Source organism: Malurus melanocephalus, unplaced genomic scaffold, assembly GCF_030028575.1.
Source record: "Malurus melanocephalus ecotype Western Australia unplaced genomic scaffold, MMel_1.1 scaffold_360, whole genome shotgun sequence".
Classification (NCBI taxonomy): Eukaryota; Metazoa; Chordata; class Aves; order Passeriformes; family Maluridae; genus Malurus; species Malurus melanocephalus.
This window is the reverse complement of record NW_026623592.1, coordinates 54736-74725: the sequence shown is the minus strand read 5'-3', so window position 1 is coordinate 74725 and position 19990 is coordinate 54736. Positions and strand designations below refer to the sequence as shown.

Sequence of the window (19990 nt, the reverse complement as noted above, 5' to 3'; positions counted from 1 at the left end):
TGAAGTTTCTAAGGCTATTTAACAATGCGCTGCTTGCTCAAGGTGTATTTAGCAGGTGTTCTATTTAATCCAAGGCTGGCAAGGAAATTTTGTGTCCAGGTGGAAGCTCTTGCTGCCTGGAATACTTTTCCTGCTGGGGACTGCCCTGGGTGTATCAGGGCATCAGTGATGGGCACAGCCAAAGCCACAGGGATTCTGGAGCAGATTCTGTCTCTAAACTGACTGTGCCACCTCCATGGATATTCCCAAGAGCCAGGACTCCTCAGAATAAATTTGTGTTRTAAGATCTACCTCCTTTTCATCACATGACTTAAACTTTAGTAGATGGGGGGTGGTTATCAACTGTAATTGTTTCCATGTATGAAAGCAACAGAAGCTGGGTTTGATTTCTACCATTACACCTTATTACACCCTTTAAATCTCACTGCCATACTTTTAAGCAACTAGCTTGTAAGAGAAGCTTCCCTCCTTGCAGATTTTATTGCTCTACAGACCCCAGGTTTAACACAAACTCCCAATCCAGCTCACAAACTGCAAAAAGTTAACCTCATGCTTACACACACTCTGTACCGCCATTGTCTCTGGACCCCAAATTAGCCAGCAGTTAAGTTTGCATATTTTCTGCTTATTAAAAAAATTACTGTAAGTACTATTTAGAATGCGTTCAGTCTATTATGGCATGTGGTTTCTATTTGGGGAGGCTGGAGATTCTGTGAAGGCAGTGAGTAATTACCTCAGYGCTGGTGAGTTTTCACTCGAGCTGGGGCGGCGCACTGTAATAAGAGACAGTTGCCATAAACAGCCTGGTACGAGGAAATCCTGGTGTGTGGCCTTCTGGTGGAAAGCAGAGATCTGCTCTAGGTGACCCTACCTCCCTCTCAGGGCTCGGCAAAGCCCACCAAACATGTGGTCTCCAAACCCTTTTGTTCTGCAATTCCACAGCCATTATCCATAGGGTGCTCCACGGCCTTCGTGCCTCACACTGTACATGTGAAGAGTACCAGTTGTTGTTTTATCAGAAAAAAAACAGCCACAAAGAGCATTTGAGAGATTATTTCATTCTGAAGAGGCTCCACTCAAAGACTTTTATGTAGCATGTTGCAACAGGCCTACCTGAAGACTCCCTACCTAACCAGAAGTTAGTTTTCTAATTAAGTGTAATCATTTAATCTTCAATCAGCTTTAAAAATTATTAGTGATGTTGGATCTAATGTTGTTGGATTTAATATTGGATCTATTTACACATTTTCTCATAGAAGGAGTCCAAACTAAAAGTATTACTCACCCAAGGGCAGGTTACAGATTTTACACAAATGAGTTGTGTAAGCCAATACTCCTCCTTTAGAGGAAATATATTCGCTTGTGGACAGTGTTTTTTACAGGTGTGGTGCAGATATTTTGGTAAATTATTGTTGAGAGCAGCAGAAGATGAAGAGGTTTAGCAGACAAGCAGGAGAGATGGTCAAGGTACCTTTCAGGTGACAGCAGGTGCCTGAAAAGGCTGTGGAGAGCAGCACTACCAAGAACAGTATTTGAAAACCTTTTATGCCTCTGATTTCCCAGTGAAAGGGAGGGAAAACAACCTGCACCCTTCCCAAGCAAGGCTGAGGATCCCATTTAAGCCAGGCTCAYATTCAAAGCCAGTTTTATTGCTGGAGAAGCTGTAAGGGAAGATCTAAAACTCAACTCAGTCCTTAAACTTGGGGCATGCGGAGAAGTCTCGAGGAAGGTGACAAGGTGAATCTCACTGCCTSTGAGATTTGTCTTCCCACTCCAGCAAAAGTCATGGCATCTGCTGTGGAGACTCTGCAGCCCAAAATTAACTCCTAAAGWGGGAGGAGAGCAGCCAGCAATGAGGCTGCAGCCACCAAGCCTGGCACGGCTCCTTCTTGCTAAATCCCACTGCTCACTTTGCGCCTGTGYGTGGAAAAAACATCCCCAAGACAACAGGTACATTCACACAGCACTCAGTGTCTGCCTGAAAAGGAAAATCACATGAAAATAACTCTTTTCCAGAACTAATTTAGTAACTCACAGCCCCTGGTGACACGGGGGGGACATTCAGAGGGAGCAGAACAAAACCTCCTGCTTCCACACTGCGCTGCTTTCACGGCACGAGAAACAACACTTAATCAAAGACGTTGAGTTGAAGACTTACATATAAAAGGTTTGACACTGCTGTGGATGTGTTTATGCTGTTTGAGGCCCGAAGAAGTGGCAAAGGTTTTGCCACACTCTGGACAAGCGTGAGCACGAGCCCCCACATGCTGGGAACGAATGTGCCTCTGAAGGTTGCTGGGGTCCGTGAAAACCTGCTAGGAAATGAGTACTGATTAACCAAGAAACTTGACTGTGGAAGAAGCCAGTTATTACAGTTATTTAAAATTCAAACCTTGGAGCTATTTTTGGGAGCATTCTAAGATTAAACCCCTTGCTAATGGCCAGCAATGGGAGCTGTGCCTGCAGGATGGGGCCTCAGTTTCCCAGGATCAGCCAAGCACTGGGTGGATTTGTTAATGACTTTGCCATTAGAAATAGCACATTTAAGGTCAGGGAATTCACCAGTGAAAACGTGGTTGCTTGAAATCTCTGACCATTATTGCAATAGAAGTACTTTATAGTGACACCTGAGTGTGTGACAGCGAGCAGTCCTGTACACAACACAGGGCTAGAAAACAGGGCTTGGCTGCATCTTGTGAGTGCCAGCTCAATGAGAAATTCCCAATATTGCAATAAAATCCACCTAAAACCAAGCAAGTCCTCGAAAAGGGCCAAGCTTTGGGAATCTGATAAAATGCAATGCAGAGCACCACATCCTATACAAACAATCCACGCAGCAAGCCCAGTGCTGGGACGTGATGGAGATGGTTTAGAGGTGAGAGCTGTGCTCACTCAGTATAGCTGGGCACATTGCTATTGATTATTTTTGATTTATACTGCAGCAGTGTCCTGAAGTCTCTGGTCCCAGCAGCCAGCACAGAGCCCAGGGAATCCTCTGCCCTGTGTTCCCCTGGGATCCTTGCCCCTCACTGACGCTTTTCCACCCCAAAAATCCTCCCAAGGAGCCAAGCCCTGAGCTCGAGGATGCCCATTTCAGACTCCACAGCCAACCCCAAATCAAAAGGGGAAGAAAAATAACRTATTTGCAAAGGAGGAGTGAAAACCCCAGAGAAACCATCTGGGTCACAGCAGAAGCCCTACACCCTCCTGCATCCCAACGTTTTCCGTGCATCCAGCAGCACAAGAAGTGCCAGGCAGCCCCCAAATTCACTGTACCTTGGCACAGTTCTCACACTCGTAGTGCTTCCCGCTGTCGTGGGACATTTGGTGACGTATCAAGTTGGACTTCCAGTTAAAAGCTTTGGGGCACTGGTCRCACTTGTACTCCCTCTCCTCGCTGTGGGACAACATGTGCTTCTCCAGGCTGTGGAAACAGCAACAGGGCTCAGTCAGGTGGGGGTTTATGGCAAGAGGGGAGAGCTGAGTACACAGTTACAGCCAAAARAAAARAAAAATTAAAAAGCCCCCAAGGTCCAATGCTGACAGAAATAAGTCCTGTGAGTACCAGGCTCCCCCCAGCCAGCAGAACCTCCTCCTCCCCCCAGAATAACACATCCTCTCATGTTTTGCCAGGCCACTCACAAATGCTCCAGGAGATGCTGCAGCCATCGCTCCCAAGGAGATCATTTCACACACCTCTCAGTATTTCACTCTGGTAATTCTTCCCTGCAGYCTGAATTATTTCTGCCTTATGACTTTCCCTCTGAACACACCTTGGATGCCACCACCTGCCATAAATCCACTCCTTTGATGGGAGTCAGTTTTTCTTACAGCAGGAAATAGATGAGGAATAACTCCTCCAGAGCAGGGCTGGATGAATTTAAGAAGCCTCTAGATAAGGTACACCCCAAYTGAAGTTATTCTTGATGATTATTATTAACTGTGTGCAATTGTGGCACTGTTTAGTCATTCATTTCTTAGTGGTTTATTCWGTCTATTATTAGGGTATTCAGTGTCCACCTAATTTCTGTTGCACATCTTTAAATTAATTTTTGCCTCTGAATTTTTATTCAGAGAATTATTTCTATTACATTATTTATTCCTTTGTAGCACATATGTATTTCTTGGTCGCATACAAAGTCATAACTCATACCACTGCTTGAGGGGAGATCAYTACATAATAAATGAGTGGATTCACAGAGAACCCACTGGAAAGGGGGAATTTTAGCCTGGAATGCCCCAGCTGTTCTCACAKGAAGCWCCCACTGATCTCTGCTGAATCAGTGATGAAATCTGCCAGAGTTACAGCCTTTTTGGGTTGTGTAGCCCAAACAGCAACCTTGCTTCTCAGCCATGGGCAGTGGAAAATATTTCATTCTGCAGATGTTCTTCTACCCTTCTTCCTCTGGCAGGAAAAAATAATTCTGGCTTCTCCTCCTAATGCTTTTATAACAATTGAACTCTCCATCATGTAAACAAATTTGTCGTAAGACCTAGAGAGGTTCTTGTCCCTGGCTGTGGCACCRCTCCCAGACTCTGCCGTGGTTCCATCAGCACTGGGCACTCCTGGACCCAACACCTCCATCCTCCTGCTGCTCAGCTAATTTCTCAGGTAATTCCTCACACCCTCAAGCATGGATCATTTGGGTTCTTTTTGTTTCATATAATCTGGATACAGCATGCTTTGGCACTTTTCTGCTGTGAACTGTCTGTGTGGTGTGAGCTTTTCAATAATTCACAAGTTCRGAGAGCGGCTGCATTCGCTCTCATTTTTCACTCTTCCTCACAGTGCTGCCCATCTATTTATGATGACTCCTTTGTTTTCTGCCCTTTCTATTCAATATTTAATATTTTAAGCTAAATTTACATTTTCTCAATGATTCCCATATTATTGGGAAATATCTAATATATGTTAGATATTGTCCTCTCGTTCGCAGGGAGAAAAGAACTTTAATGCTGAATAACTCCAAACACTCAAAAACCCCACAGAACAGAGCCCTGCCTCACCCAAGCTGCTGGAAATCCTTCTGACTTGATCTGCCTCCTTGGAATCAACCCCTCAGACTGAAAAATCAGACAAGTGGAGCCACACACTGCCCAACAGCAGCCGGTGAACAAGACCTTGTGCTTTCCCAAATTCCTGCTCAGCGGGGTGAGCTGTGGGGAGTGATGTTTGTGTTTTAATTCCTGTGTCATTGGTTTTATCCAAGAGCACAGATCATCCMCTGCTCTGAGACACCCCACAGGATGCTCTGCTCCACTGAGAGGAGTGAAGGAAATTCTCTATTTTGGGAGAGAGGGATCCATCTTGCAGAACCAGCACCTGTATGTTGGGTACATTATGCACAGGTCTATCTGTTTTAACACAGAGAAAATTTACAGAAAACAACAAACCCCGGTGTTTCATGACCATATGGCTACAAATTAACATCAACATACAGACATATTTATTAACATCCAGAATCCGTTCCTAACTAAAATGGCTCATTCGCAAAGACGAAATTGGTAATATTAATGAACACCAGAGATATTCCAAATTATTTCYACCAAAGATTTAGGAGCCCAGACCTCAGCTGATGTGAAGTAGAACCACTCCTGTGATTTCACTGCCACCAGCCCAAGTCATGCCAACTACAGATTTATCAGCARAAGATCCAGCTCTAAATTAAAATCCTCACTAAGGACTTCAAGCACAAGGACCTAATTTCTGATTTATGTAGACTCTGTTGCTTTTTACACCACAAAACACCAACGGGTATGGAAATCCTGCTCACCTTCATCTTTGGTTTCTGTGAAAAATGAATGTATCAGGTTCTGATGCCCTGCATGATCCACTGAGAGTTTGCCCCATTCAACCACGTTTTAAGCACCTTTTCCTACCTTTGTAAGTCTGGGAAGACTTGGTCACACTCTTTGCACTCCTGGATTTCATGCACGTCCTGAAGGTCATTCTCACTCTCGAGCTTCTTCTGGAAGTCCTCCTCCACCATGGAGAAGGCAGAGTGGGGAGTGCTGCAGGGGAATTTCTGGTGGTCCAGCAGCTCAGCCTTGGACTCAAAGAGCTGGTCACAATCCTCGCAGCGGTACTGGCGCTCCTCTGCAACACAAAGGGGACAACACCTCAGYTTCCACTCATTTTTAACCACCACCCCATCAGGAGCAGGATGATGGTGTGGTTAAATGAATTGYTCTTCAGTGAAAAAGAGAAGAAACTCAAAAGAAAGGACTCCTAAGAATGCTTTCTAGTAATGTTTTAATTCTGTGTTAACTGCCAGGGTGACATCCAACAGGAATCCCTAACACTGGTTTAGGACAGAAGTCAGTGTGTGTAAATACCATCCTAAATGGAATTATACAGGGTCTAACGTGGATATCCAGCAGAGGCTGCCAGTCTCTGCATTTCTGAATGAAAGAGACTGACTCAGACACAAACACCAGCAAAAATGGGTCCTTAAATAGAGTTTTTAAAAGCCTCTTCATTTTCATCACAGTTCCTTGGCAGCACCTAGCTCTGAACAAAGTCAGAGACACATGAAGTTCAATTCTTTGCTTTAAAWTCCATAAAATCGTAGTAATTTCTTTGTGAAATGTGTAGAATATCAGTAAAGTGTTACTTTGGAGTGAGTACCTTAAATAGCAATTTCTGCAAAAGTATAGGTTAGCTGAAGAAAATCCCAAAAAAAAACAAACTTGGAGAAGAGCATCCCATGATGTTGGATTTTTTTATCTGCTACATTTTATACTGCTGGTCCATCACAGAGCCAGACACCCTGGTTTGGTTCCAGACATGAATGCCCTGGGGCTCTGAGTCAGAAAGGCTCTGAGGACTCTGGCTGGAGTCCCCAATGGATGCTCTTGGTTGCTGATCCAGAGAGAAGTGTCRTGGGGCTCTGCTCTTGGCTGTCCAYGAGCAGCAYTTTGGCTCAGTCTGCTCCTAAATCAGCCCTGTGGGACCTGATCCTGTGTGTGACTGCAGAGATTTCCTCTGGTGYCATTTATACAATGGCTACTTGACCGTGGGGACCAGGCAGGGAGAACTGAAAAGGGGGACACCTTTAGCAGCAAATAAACAAAGTTACTGCTGGKGGAAAARAACCCCAAACAAAACCAAATGGGAATGAACACATAATTCCCATTTTTATTCCTCAAGAGAACAAAATATACTACTTTAAATGTACAAGCAGTTACAAGAAAGTGCAGACCTTGACACTTCCTGCCCTGGGAAACCCCTGTGCATTGTCTCTGAATCGCTGAGAAATTGCAAAATGTCCCTGTTGGCATAAACTGCAACCTGCTGGGCCATCAAACAGATATCCCACACCCAGCTCCCACYGTGGCTGATAACCCTCTGCCCAACAGGCAGAATGGCAGAAGGAGATTTTGGAGGTGGGGGACAAATCCAAGCCTCAATTCAGGAGTTTGAGATGCACAATCTGTGTGGGATGAGTAAAGCAAATGGCTGAGATGAACCCACAGGTGACAGCAACATTGGCAACCTGAGATTTCCTGTTTTTAAGGTCACAGTTGCCTGGCTAAGAGACAAAAATAACCAATAAAAGACAGCACAGCCTTGAGATGGGGACATGGACTGTTCTTCTTCTGCAATACCCACAAACCCATCAATTTTCAWTCAGGAGCAGAAGGGCAGAGGATGGACAAACATAACCACAGCCCAGCTCTCATCCCTGGCTGCAGTGAAATCATCCTAGACTTCAACAAAAGAAAAATCTCCCTAAATTTTGAGTTAATTTCAGTGATAATTTCTGTCAGATGAAATGGTAAGAAGATGCTCACCGTGGATGTCCGGAGCCATCGTCTCATGTGAATAATCTTCACTCTTCATGAACAGTAAGAGCTCCTCTCCTGGTTCAATATCTGCTACCACTCTGTAAAATATCTGAAAAAAAAAAAAAAAGAATAGAAAGAGAAAGCAAGGTGAGCACCACAAAAAGGTGAAGAGGCATCAAGCCCTGTGGTGAGAGCTGCAGACCAAACCCTCGTGGCCAGAGCCTGTCCAGCCATGTCCTGCTGCTGGACAAGAGCTCACTGACCATGGCTGCTCCTTCCAGCCCCAAAGCCGTTGTGTTTCAGGCTCTGTGAGGATAAAAAGGGYTCAGCCTGTGCTGCACAATGAGCTGTGTGATGGCTGCAGGTAACCCACGTACAGAGCAGCCATAAAACACATCCCTGAGCCATCCCTGCAAGGGAGGGAACTCCTGGTGCACTGGGAAAGGGTACTGAAGTAGCTTTAATGCTTGGGACTCAATGATTTTACACATCTTTTCCAACTTTAATGTTCCTGTAATTCTAAAGCAGACATGAGGAGATGCTGCAGGTTAAGCCAGAGGCATCCAGCCCCCATTCCAACCATCTACACCATCCAAAAAGCTGTAAGGAGAGAGTTTGCAAGACCCAGCACCTGGTTACTCTTTAGCTTCAAAGGGAAACCAAAGGAAAAATCCGTCCTGGCTGAGGAAATACCACGAGCAGCCAAAGCTGCAGTGGTGGCCATGGCTGGTGACACCTTGTCCCCTCACCCAGGTGATGCTGGGCTGAGGAAGGAGCCCTTGGGGAGGCAAAGGGGACACCTTTCCTTGGGTCCCTGCCAGCACCACGAGACTCTGCCGAGAGGAAATTCCCAAAATCCATCTGGCTGCTTTCTGCCTCAGCAGGAAACGAGAAGAGCACTAAAAAGCTCCACGAAGCAGCTCAAATAAATATTAGTAACTTCCTCGGGCCTTGTTAAACAAAACCACATGACAGCTATGCTTCCTACGCTAAAAAACGATGCCTTTGCATTTTCTCAGGCTGATGGGTTTTTAAAGGGTTTGCTCCCAAACTCGTAACTCTCGGCACTCTCAGCATTGGGACAAAGGCAGCAAATCACCTCCAGGGTCCAAAATCCCAGGGATGGGTTTGTCACAGGTAAGGACAGGAGATTCTGGATGCTTTCCCTGCCCAGTCCCAGCCGGCAGCAGCACATACCGGTGTCCTCCAGGAGGTGGCTGTACAGCCTAATCCTTCCTGCCTGCACAAACTGTGCCCATGGATAGGGGCTAAATACCTACAAATTGCGAATTTGGATGCATTTCCTCGGATTTCTTTTTTTTTTTTTTTTTTCAGCTTGTCCCAAAAGCCACTCCAGGGTGCAGCAGGGGAGGCTGCTGGAGCAGCTCATCCCACACCCCATTGCTCACCCCTTACCAGGTGACAAAAGGGATGGCAAAATACATCAGGCACAAGGTCCCCGTGCCACAGCCCCCTGCTTGTGCCCGATTTCCCCATAAAAACCAGAAGGGGTTTGTGGGCACTGTGATCTGCCCTCCCTGTTCTTCCACACCACCCTCAGCTGCTCAGGCTCCCCATTTGTGTCTCTTGCCGAGGGGATTTCAAACTCCACTGAGTATTTCAGAGCCATGGCAGTGTCCTGTGTGTTTCTCTTCATGCAGACAGCGAAYGCCTGGTGCCACAATCCCCTCTGGATCCGATGCCACTCTCAGTGCCAAAGGATGCAGGATGCCTGCTGGGATTCAGCGTGCTGGGGATGCTGAGACAGCAAAGCTCATCTCATCAAAAACCAAAACCTGTTTAAGTGACGCCAGCTTTCACCTCCTGCAAATAAACCTGATAATAGCACCACATCYAGTGAGTATTTGCTGTAAGCAATGCTTGGTTTTCCATTTGTTGCAATAAGCATATTGAAAAGCAAATTTCTCATTCCACAAGTATAATGGCATCTCTGAAAGGGAAGCTGCAGTTGGATCTGTGGAAGGTTAAGCCCTGTTGCTGGCTGGTTTGGGGTGGAATAATCTGTGGAATGATGATGTGAGMACATTGACTGAAGGGACTCCTGCTGGGGTGGAAGCAGGAGCAGGAGCACCACACAGCTAGAAAGGATTTCCACCATCCCACAGGGATTGTGCCAAAGCTGCTGCTCTGCCCCGCACTCCCAGTGTTTGTGTCCCAAGGTTTGTGTCCCAAGGTTTGTGCCCCAGGGTTTGTGCCCCAGGGTTTGTGTCCCAAGGTTTGTGTCCCACTCAGGTAAATGCAGCTGCTTCTCCCAGGTCAGCACTGCACCCACAACAAGAAGAGGACAAAAAGCACAGCAAAGCCTTCTCCAGTATTTCCCCATCCCATCAAMGGTGTTTGGACAGACCTTTCCCCTCTCAGCACAAAGTGAGGACACRTGGATGGGGCATAAAGAGGGTTTTGAAGCCCAGGACAATGCAGCACCTTTCCTGCAGCTGTGGGGAACATCCCTGCACAGGCAGCAAACTCTGCAGAGTGGCCTTGTCTGCTCTGGTGTTTAAAAATAGTAGAGATAATCTAAATACCTATCAGAAACTCCCTGKCCAGCCTCTCTGTCTCTCAGCAGGGAGACAAAATGGGTGTTTCAAAAAACCCCATCTTTTAGGTTGAGTAATGTTTCTTTATTTTGCATCTCAGAACYTAATGTTCTCCAAAACAAAGGCTGACTGACAGGTTTCCAGCTCTGGCATTTTCACATTATTGTAACGCTAACTTTAATGATTATTAAGAMAAGTTTTTAAAATTTCTCTATGCTCAGAAAAAAAACCACCTGCACTAACAGTTTATATATCAATTTATGTTGCAGAGAGAATCTAAAATAAAACATGTTGAATTTCAACCAAAACAATCGTGCAGGTAAATTTGTTCTGATTTTAAGAGCTGTCCTTTTCACTTCACATTAAGAGCTTTTTTTCTCACTCTTCCCACCTAAAACCTCCTGGAATTATCCTGTCTGGGAAAGAGTGAGAAGCCAACTGTTGAAATGAATCACCTGAATTTTGAGGCTGCAGCAGTGGGGGAGTCMCAAATTCCCAGATGGGAACCTCCCAAATTCCCCCCCAGCTCCACAGGTACCCTTTGGGCTGCTGTGTTTTGTACCAACAGCTCCTCTACCACGGGCAATATTTTCTGCATTAGAAAATGCTAACATAAAATAAGTGGATTTTTCAACTGCTAAGCTTGAGGATTTCTGGGGCAGAGTCCTGACTCCACGGTAATTAATGAAAGGTTTCAATGTTCTGGCTATCATTTCTCCAGCTGACAGAGCCTGTTCCATTCTGCAGCCTTTTCACCAGCCTTGAGATCAAGAATAGGAAGAGCTTCTGCACAGGAGAGGAACAACCAGAGGAGGAGGAAAAAAAAATAAAATAAAAGCAAAGTCCAGATGCGCATTTCACATGCCCTGGGATCAGCGGTGTGTGACTGCAGTTTATGTAGGAAGAGCAAAATCGGATTGAGGTCTGGAAGCACTTGGAGAGTTCAGGGGGTCTGAGGTGGGGAGAAGCTTGGCTCATCAGTCCCCTGTGCCTGCCCACACTGCARGTCAGAGATCTGAGCTACTGAGCAGAAATAAAARCTCCCAAACTGCAAAGCCGTAAAGGGAAAGGATAGGGGGGAAAAAAGAAAAAAAAAAAAAAAAAAAAGAACACACACAATTTACTTTTAAATGGATGAATAAAGCCTCATTGTTATGTATCCCAGTTTACTTTTCCTGGTCAGGCACTTGAAATTTTATTTATGCTTAATAGACTGCATTTGGCATGTGCAAAGATGACAGAAGCGTGAATTATGAACGACCTTCGACCTATTCAGGAAGTTGTAATAATTGAAATAATAGCGAAACGCGCTCCCCGCGAGCTCGGCTGGGGCCGCTGAGCCCGAGTGCTTTGAAGCACCCCAGCCATCCCCCCGGCCCTGCCAGCCCCACAGAGCCCTGCCTGGACACCTCTCTGCTCCCAGCAGCATCCCCCTGAGCCACGAGGGGTTCACTGAAGTCAAGGTTTTTGGGGGAAAAGCGACAACTCGGTGCGAGGAAAGGCAAGAGCTGCCACGCACACGTTTGTCGTTCCTGGTGCATCCAGCTAAACCCTTTATTCCTGACTGCAGCTTTGGGAAACATCACACATGCACCAGAGCTGCCTGGAAAATTCGGAATTTTGGGCAGGAGATGCCGCTCCAAATGGAGGCAGTTTGTCCTTTAACCCCCGGGCCACGTGCTGAGTTCACAGCTCCTATGGCAGGAGAGGCACCCAGGGATTCTGTCCCACCCCATACCAGGAGCACCCACCCTGCTCAGGATGGAACAGAAGATCCCAAAAGTGGATCACTCCCCAGTGAGCCCCACATCCACACCCCATGGGCACACCCACCCCAAGCAAAGCAGCCTCAACTCCCAGATCCTCCAGGGACTGTGCCCCAAGAGGCAGTGCCAACTGGAATCCATCCCCACACTGCTTTGGAGCAAGAGGGGAACTTGCTTGAGAAGTAAAACAAATTAAAAGTCCAAAAGTAATAATGAGCGTTATGTCCAAGGGGCTCCATCAAAATCAGGAATTACGCCCGCCGGAAAAATGAGAAGGACCAACAGATATGCAACTTCACAGCAAAGCAAAATTAAGAATTTGAAGGGGAAAAAAAACAAAAAATAAAAAGGTCCAAACAGTACAGCTTCAATTTTAGCTACTGTGATGAACAACTTGTGCAGCTGGAGAGCTGTGTGATGAAACCTGAGCCAGGTTCTTTTTGCTGTATTCAGGCAAATGATAAATTGAAATGAACTGGAAATTTTTGAAGGGCCAAGGTAGAAAAATCCTGCTTGAGAGCTATACTGGGCTCAAAGAAAACTTCACCAAAAATCCACAGGTGAAACTCAGCAAATGCCTGTGTKCAGGGGGCTGCAGGGGCACGAGTGGAGCCCGGTGGGGAGAGAGGACCCTCCCCTTCACACTGCAGAGAGAGTGGGGGAGCACCACAGAGCCTCAGCACCAGGGCTGTGAATCCTTTCCTTCTTCACTTCCAAAATGCCCCAAAAGCTCGCTGCAGGAAGGGCTGGAGGGAGGATGCTGCAGAAATCCCCCTTATTCCACCTTTGGAGGCAAAAGGTGCCTCCTGCTGCCCAAAGCAAGGTGGGGAGTGCAGGATGTTTCTCTGCAGAGCCTTTTCGGCACCCTGAGGAGCTGCAGGCCACCCCCCTCCCCTGGGCCACTCAGATCTTCTTCCACTGCTGGTGAATTTTGGYTTCTGTGAAAGCCCTGGCTCATCCCAGCTGCTCTGGTGCTGCAGGAGCTCTTCCCTGGGGGACACTAAATACTGACACCAGACCCCAAATTCCATCACCCACCTGCTCTCCTGAGCTGATCTAACCACTCAGTTGTCCTTTAACACCCATGAATCTCCATTAATGAATGTCATCAATGTCAAGCAAGGTGCAGTCTTGTCCTGGCTCTGTGACTGTCCATAATTCTCTATATTTTAACAAGCAGATGAGTAGGATTTGGCAGACCTTCTCACAAGAAATGCCTCATAGTTTTTGTTAAACATAAATCATCAATAAATACCTGATCACTTTGTAGAAATTGCAATAACTGCTTGTTAGATTTGGTTCTAAACAGTTGATTTTAGGTCACATCAGGACAGTTCAACGCGGAGAGCAGTAACACCAGCAGCGCATCAAATTCCAGATAACACAGGCAGTGGTAAAGCCCRGGCAGGAATTTCACCCACAGCCTCAGCTTTAACTGCAGCAAGTGGAAAATCACCACCGAGCAGCTCCTCGTTCCACCAGCCCCAAGCTAAAACACCCCTGCTCCACTGGGGACAGATTTTCATTGGGAACTCGATTAAGCTTTATTTGCTTAATAACCAACTATTCCTAGCAAAAATCATGGCAGAATACGAGCTCAGCGTGTGTGTGCCCTCCTGACCCACAACAGCCAAAACCCTAATTTCACTCTCTGACAACAAAGCCTTAAAACTATTCCTTAAACACACAACTTTTGCAGGTGGCTGTGCAAGGAGCCCCTGCCCGCCGCGGACGGGGGGCCGCGGCCGTAAAACCTGAAACATGAAGCTGTGCCTGCAGATTAAAAAAGTTTGTAAAACGTGTAAGATGGGATCAGACCTGGTGGAACCTACAGCAGTAGGTTGACTGGTGTAAGTTTATATCWCTGACATCGGGCACGCTGTTAAGGGTGTGATACTACTGGTTCTGCTCCCTTTGCAGCGGCACGTACTTGAGCATAAGGCAGGGAAACAAAACACACAGGCAAAAACCCACCAAAAACCTATTTCAGCACGCAGAGCCAACCAAAACCTCAGTAAAGTGATCTTTCTGAGTCACTCTGAGTTTTCCATGGATAAAGCAAGGGGACTCTTCAGGAGCTGTTTTGTTTTGGGGAAGGAGACCTGGAAGCTCAGGGCAGTTTCACAGCGCTAAGTGGATGTATCACTGTCAGAACTCTGCATGCAACGAGCAAGATAAAACCAATATTCRGAGGGTTTAACTACAACAGCTACCACCAATGTTTCTAAAAATAAAAAAAAAAAAGTTTTAAAAAAGAGATTTTGTAGTTTGAAGGTGACCGTGATCTCAGCCTGGAACGTGTGACAGCCYCTGCCATGCCACTGCCACAGCCACTGCTGGATTTGCAACTGCATTTTCATTAACAGACATCTTTAAAAATAATGCTTTTGCTGGGCTGACAGCACTGCCAGAAAGCCTAAYGGAGCCAATCATTCTGAAGTCATTAAAAAGTTGAACTAATAGATATTTAATGATAACAGAGAGGAGTCGTCCAAGTTAGCAGAAACTGCTCGAGAATCCTAAACTGACTCTGAGCAGAAAAAACACATTCCAGGGCAAGAGCAGTGACAAGCAGCTCTGCACACATTGTAGYTCCTTTAGGAAAAAGAAAAAAACCTGAATGCCCTGTTTGTGGAATCTCATTATTCATATACACCTTGAAATACATATGTTCAGGTTAGATTGGGTATGACAAGAGATAATAAGAAGACAGCAAAAAGAAATCTTAGACTGACCTCGTTTGAATTTAAAATAAATAAATAAATAAAAAATACAGCTTTTAAACCCTAGTCCAGCTGCAATCAAATGAAACATGAGTTGCATCCAGCGTGCATGTTTTGACTGCATCCCACCATTATCGAGCTGTTCATCTCAGCAAAGCTCATTTATACAGTCATAAGAGAGAGCCCAGGCCTTTTGTAAAGTTGATCCTAAGTGATGAAACCTAACCTCAGCCGTGASTCAGGGGGTGGGGTGGTATGTCTCTGAAAAAACTCTGAGAGGGAAAATGACAAAAAAATGTTTTTCTTTCCCTCTTTTTGTTGAATACAGCAGGTAGAACGTGGCAGAGCAACCAGATTACACACGGCCCTGAGCTCATCTCAATCCTGCCTCGAGCAGTCTGGGAACCATACCTGTCTGTCAGTCAGGCTTGAATTTAGTACTGTAAACTTGTGGGCAGCATGAGGCTGGGAGTGCTGGCAGGATCTTTTGCCTCCTCAGGTACAGCCCAATGTTTGCTTGTGAATTTTACAGATGAATTGAAGCAATTAGAGGTGAACAATTACYGCTGATCGAGTGTCTGTGCCGCGGTGTCCCCGCAGCAGGGATGCTCCCCGTGCAGCAGCCAGGGTTGTTGAGGTGCTCTGTATTTCTGGGGGAGGCAGGAGGAGCTGGGGTGTCCCCCCAGCCCTGCACCCACCCTGGCTGTGGCTCCAGCTGAGCTGGGGTCCCTGCACCATCTGGGCTGCATCGCCCCCGCCATCCATCTCCAGCTCCTACCACTCACGCGCGTCCTCAGCTTCACCTTATTTTTATTTTTCCTTTTTATTCCCTTCTTTTTCCTCTTTTTCCCCCTTTTTTTCCAGGGGCTACCAAGGCCGAGTGGCCCCAGGCAGCCGCACAGGGTCGATACGTGCACGCTCAACCCTGACTCGCATTTGTCACTCCTCGTACACGCGCACGTTTGGCCATGTAACGTCCATTTCCCAGTTTGCCTTCCCATTATATTTTATATTACCTCTGGTGAGCTTGTGCCAGAAGAAAGCAGAAGGAGGAGCTGTTAGAAAGACTTTCTTGCTTTAAGATTCGAGAGCACATTTTTAGCATTAACTTTTTAGGCTCTGGTCATAAAACGCGGGAGTACGCTGACGGTTTTGTGGGTAAATGCTCAGCGTTTCCAGAGGGCCAAGTGAACAACAATCTCTTGCTGACAGCACCCAGATCACGACATGCTACTTGAAAGACAACCCAATCTTAATTTGCAAATCTCAGCAACAAAAAAAAGCTATAAAAATATGGAATTATGAACAGCACGATACTGTGCAAAATAAATAACAAGCCTCCAGTGAATGAAGGGAATTATTGGCAGCAGTACAGCCACCATTACCAAATGTCAGAAATGTAAACACTAAAAAAAGAGAAGAGTTAAAAGCGCCATAACTTTCCTTCCAAAAACGTCAGAGCGCGGGTGCATGTCTGTGTTCAGAGATGCTGATGGCTCGGCCTCGCCTGCACTTTCAGCTGCAGATCCCCAACACCGACCCAAAGACAGCGAGCTGCTTTGACCAACGCACGTGATTCCACTTCTGATCTTTCCTACCTCCACCAGCTCCCACTCAACGTAAAATATTTGAATTTGCTGTTTCAATTAAGCTACACAGTTTCCTTTTCCTATCACCGTTCCMCAAATGCTCTGCACTGAGAGAATTTATCGTTTTTCAGCACAAAGCGTATTTCAGCTTGGAAAGCGTAACTCGCTTTTACTAATAACCTTTATGGTTTCTTTAGTTAAACCAGCTGCTGTATAAAAAAGAAATTATCTCTTGGTCCGCTGGCTCGTTCTATGCCACATGTGCTCAGGGCTGAACTGCAAAAGTTGGAAATTAAAAAGATCTTCTCTCAYAGTTTCTGAGAAAGTTATTTAACCCAGTTTTAATCAGCTATCTCGCCTGAGTGAAATACGTAGCACTGGGTGGAAATAGCAGGCTCCCTCACATTCATTTCCTATACRTAAGGAATTTGATTAGAAAGAATGATTTCTAATTGAAGCTTTGTGTCTGGTTGTGATTCTTCTTTCAATACTGTCAAGGCAATTAARTCAGCTAAAGATAATCTTTAACATTCACCTGATGCAGTTAATTAAGTGGTGAAAAATGAAACRCTGATTAAATGAATCGAATCCTACGTTGCAGGTAGCAAAGTTTAAATTGGAAACAAGAATTCACAACCGGCTGCTGCTTTGCTGTTTCAGATATTTTACTTTGAAGGACCTAACTTTGCCCATTAAAATATTTCATAATGGCCTGTGCTATCCGCAGACAAAAGCAAACCCTGATTTAGGAAACACCTAATAACTCATCAGCATAATTGAAAACAAAATGCTTCACTGCATTCTTCCTCTGCCTATCCCAGCCTTTTTTCCCAGCCCACAAGGATAAATAATATTTCAGCCCAACAAAGAGTGGATTTAAGTGSAATAAATGAAAAGAGAAAGAAAATCACCGAAGAATCACCAAAGACCCTGATTCAGMACACAAATACTCCGAGTTCCAGCGAAGTGTTTGGGAAGGCACAATAATATCCACRCACGTGTGCATTCAAATCCAAACCCCACACATGCAGCTACACTGGTAACATTATCACTTTTGTGTCGTCCCCTCCACTCTTTCCATTAAATTCATGTTACAGCTTCTGATCAACTTAAGGATTTAAGGTAGCAATCCAAGTGGACTGCAACAGGAGCCAGAAAATGCTCCTAATTAAAATCAGCAAATAATAGCTTAGTAACCCTTAGAAAGCAGTTCTGAATTCCATCAGATATAAAACCAAAAAAATCATTTATGAATTGAACAATAATATGGAAAACAAAAAAAATTGTATTTTTTATTACCCATAATCAAAATTATCCATTCTGCATTTCCCATCTGTACTTTATCATTTGCCATAACAACAAACAGGCCAAAAGCTGTTGTGACTTGCTGGGTTTTTTTTTTTACATTGATACCTAAAGTTCCTTTAAAAAGTAAGTCCAGAAATTGAACGCCACGTACCTGATCACTTATCTGACATGCAACAAGATTGTGCTGATTGTAGCATCCAGCAAACTTGATATATTTGAGCCAGTTTCCTACATCTGGTTGACTGGCATCTATGCAGAACTTCACATTGCAAAACTCATCCAAGATCTAAAAAGAAGAATATGAAAGAGTAAATCTTTCTGTCGTTGGCTGGGTATTCTAATCAAAACATAAATCACAGGTGTCCATATAAACAAACGGATAATAGTAATAATAATGATAATAATAATACTACTAGTAATAATAATAATAATAATAATGGTGTGTTTATTCAAAAATATGCTTCCCTGGTGAGCTCTTTTCAAAGAAATTGTCAGAATACACACATATAATAAAAAGACAATAAATGTTCCAAAAAAGTCTTAACAAATATTTATATGTAAACAAAATGATGTCTAATTATTGCAATAAAACACTATGTTAATTTAAGATAGACCTGATTTTCTATACTATCATCAATAACTATGTTTTAAAACGTGATTTTAATTAAAAAGRACTCTGACAGGAATATAACAAAAAATATTAAAATAGATTGTGTTGGCTTCATTTAAGGTTTCTGTTTTGTTTCAGCATTTACGTTGTYTGCAGCACTCATTTAGAATTTTCAYATTTGTTGCTCTGAACCAAACTTTATCTGGTAGACAGAGTTATTTATCTTGTTTTAACATTACACTTCCTAAGCAGTCCTGTGCAACACTCAAATCCCTCCCCTTGATCGAAGCAAATAACAGAACTCCTCATGTCAAAATAAAGAGAATAAATGAAAAACAATGTAAACACTCATGCAAACCATGGCAGAATTCAATACACACCAATAAATGGTTCCAATTATGCAGACAATAAACAAATATAATGAGACTGCTCGTGGACAAGCTAAAGAGGATGTTCTATTCTAATATTATGACAAATTACTAATCATTACAGCGGACTGAATATCATTACTCGCAAGCTTTACCATCGGCCTATCCCAAAATTCCCACAGCATCACARGGAGCTCATTGATAAATTGTAACTTCTTCGTCTGGGCGCAGGCAGCAGCCACCCCATTTCAGCAGGAAAATAAAGGGAACAACCTTAAACGCCCCAAACGAAAAGCGAAGGGCGCGGGAGGCTGCGCCCCGCCGGGAGCGCATGGAGCCGCGGCCGGAGCCGGTGCTGCCGGTGCCCGCTCACCGGGAGCCCACGGAAATCCCTGCCGGGCTCTCGGCGGGCCCGTGCCCGCACACGGCCGGGCCTGAATGAGCCCCGGGGGACGCGCTGACCCCGCGGAGCTGCCCCGGTCACCCCCCGGCACCCCCGGGATCGGGATCGGGGTCGGGATCGGGCCCGGCCGTGGATGGGGGCGCGGTGGGTGCGCACAGCCAGCGGGGCTGCCGAGCATCGCCCCGCCGCACCCGGCTATCGCCCAGCTCCGAAAAAGGAGGGGGGAAAATCCCAACCCCATCCCGGAGCCCCCCAAACCCCGCGGCCCCGAAAGTCCCGCGGCCGCGCCGGGCGATCTCGGTCCCCGCGGGCGCGCACGCTGCYCCGCCGCCCGCACCTCCGGCTGCTCTTGGGAAGGGGACGTTTAATTTTCCCTTTCAGCGAAACCCCCAAGGATGGGAGGGGGGCTCAGCCCCCACTCCCCGGCGCGGCAGAGCAGAGTCCGCCCCGGGGCCGGCGGCACCGACGGGGCAAAGCGGCCCCGTCCCGCGGGGCCGTGGCAGCGCCGCCGCCGCGCTCACCGCGCTTACCTTGTGTCGCCGGGAGCCCGCGGGGACAGGGAGGGGAGAGAGGGACAAATATCCTTCAGGCGGCTGGAAGCAACATCTCGGCGTTAAACGCGGACGGAGGCCGCGGCCGTCGGGGTCCGGGGCAGCGCGGGGCGCTCCACCATGTGCGGGGGGCGGCGGGGCCCGGGCGGGGGTTGCCGGCCCCGGAGGGCTCAGCGGCGGCGGGGCTCGGCGGGTTCCTGCCGGCTCGCCATCACCGTCCCCTTTCCGCCCCTCCTGGTCTTATCGGCTGGCTTTGGGGGGTTGTGTGCGAAGAAAGTTATCGGGGAAGGGGGAGGAAGGGGAAAGAAAAAAAAAATCTACCCAAA

At 46.2% G+C, this 19990-nt stretch overlaps 1 protein-coding gene across 6 annotated transcripts in view; it reads right to left on the bottom strand.

The window, feature by feature from the left end:
- The window catches only part of MECOM (MDS1 and EVI1 complex locus), a 48185-nt gene extending 28287 nt beyond the window's left edge, over positions 1 to 19898 (bottom strand). For 3 of the 6 annotated variants that reach the window (XM_057378463.1, XM_057378465.1, XM_057378467.1), the window contains exons 1-6: positions 19644 to 19898; positions 17884 to 18018; positions 7795 to 7897; positions 5881 to 6097; positions 3277 to 3424; positions 2159 to 2312 (exon numbers count right to left, since the gene is read on the bottom strand). In XM_057378463.1, coding sequence (XP_057234446.1) covers positions 2159 to 2312; positions 3277 to 3424; positions 5881 to 6097; positions 7795 to 7843 — 568 coding nt within the window. In that variant the 5' untranslated portion in view covers positions 7844 to 7897; positions 17884 to 18018; positions 19644 to 19898. Of the gene's footprint in view, positions 1 to 2158; positions 2316 to 3276; positions 3425 to 5880; positions 6098 to 7794; positions 7898 to 17883; positions 18019 to 19643 lie in introns of those variants that run through there. The other 3 variants (XM_057378462.1, XM_057378464.1, XM_057378466.1) reach the window with 2 other exon arrangements.
- Between the last annotated feature and the right edge of the window lie 92 nt (positions 19899 to 19990).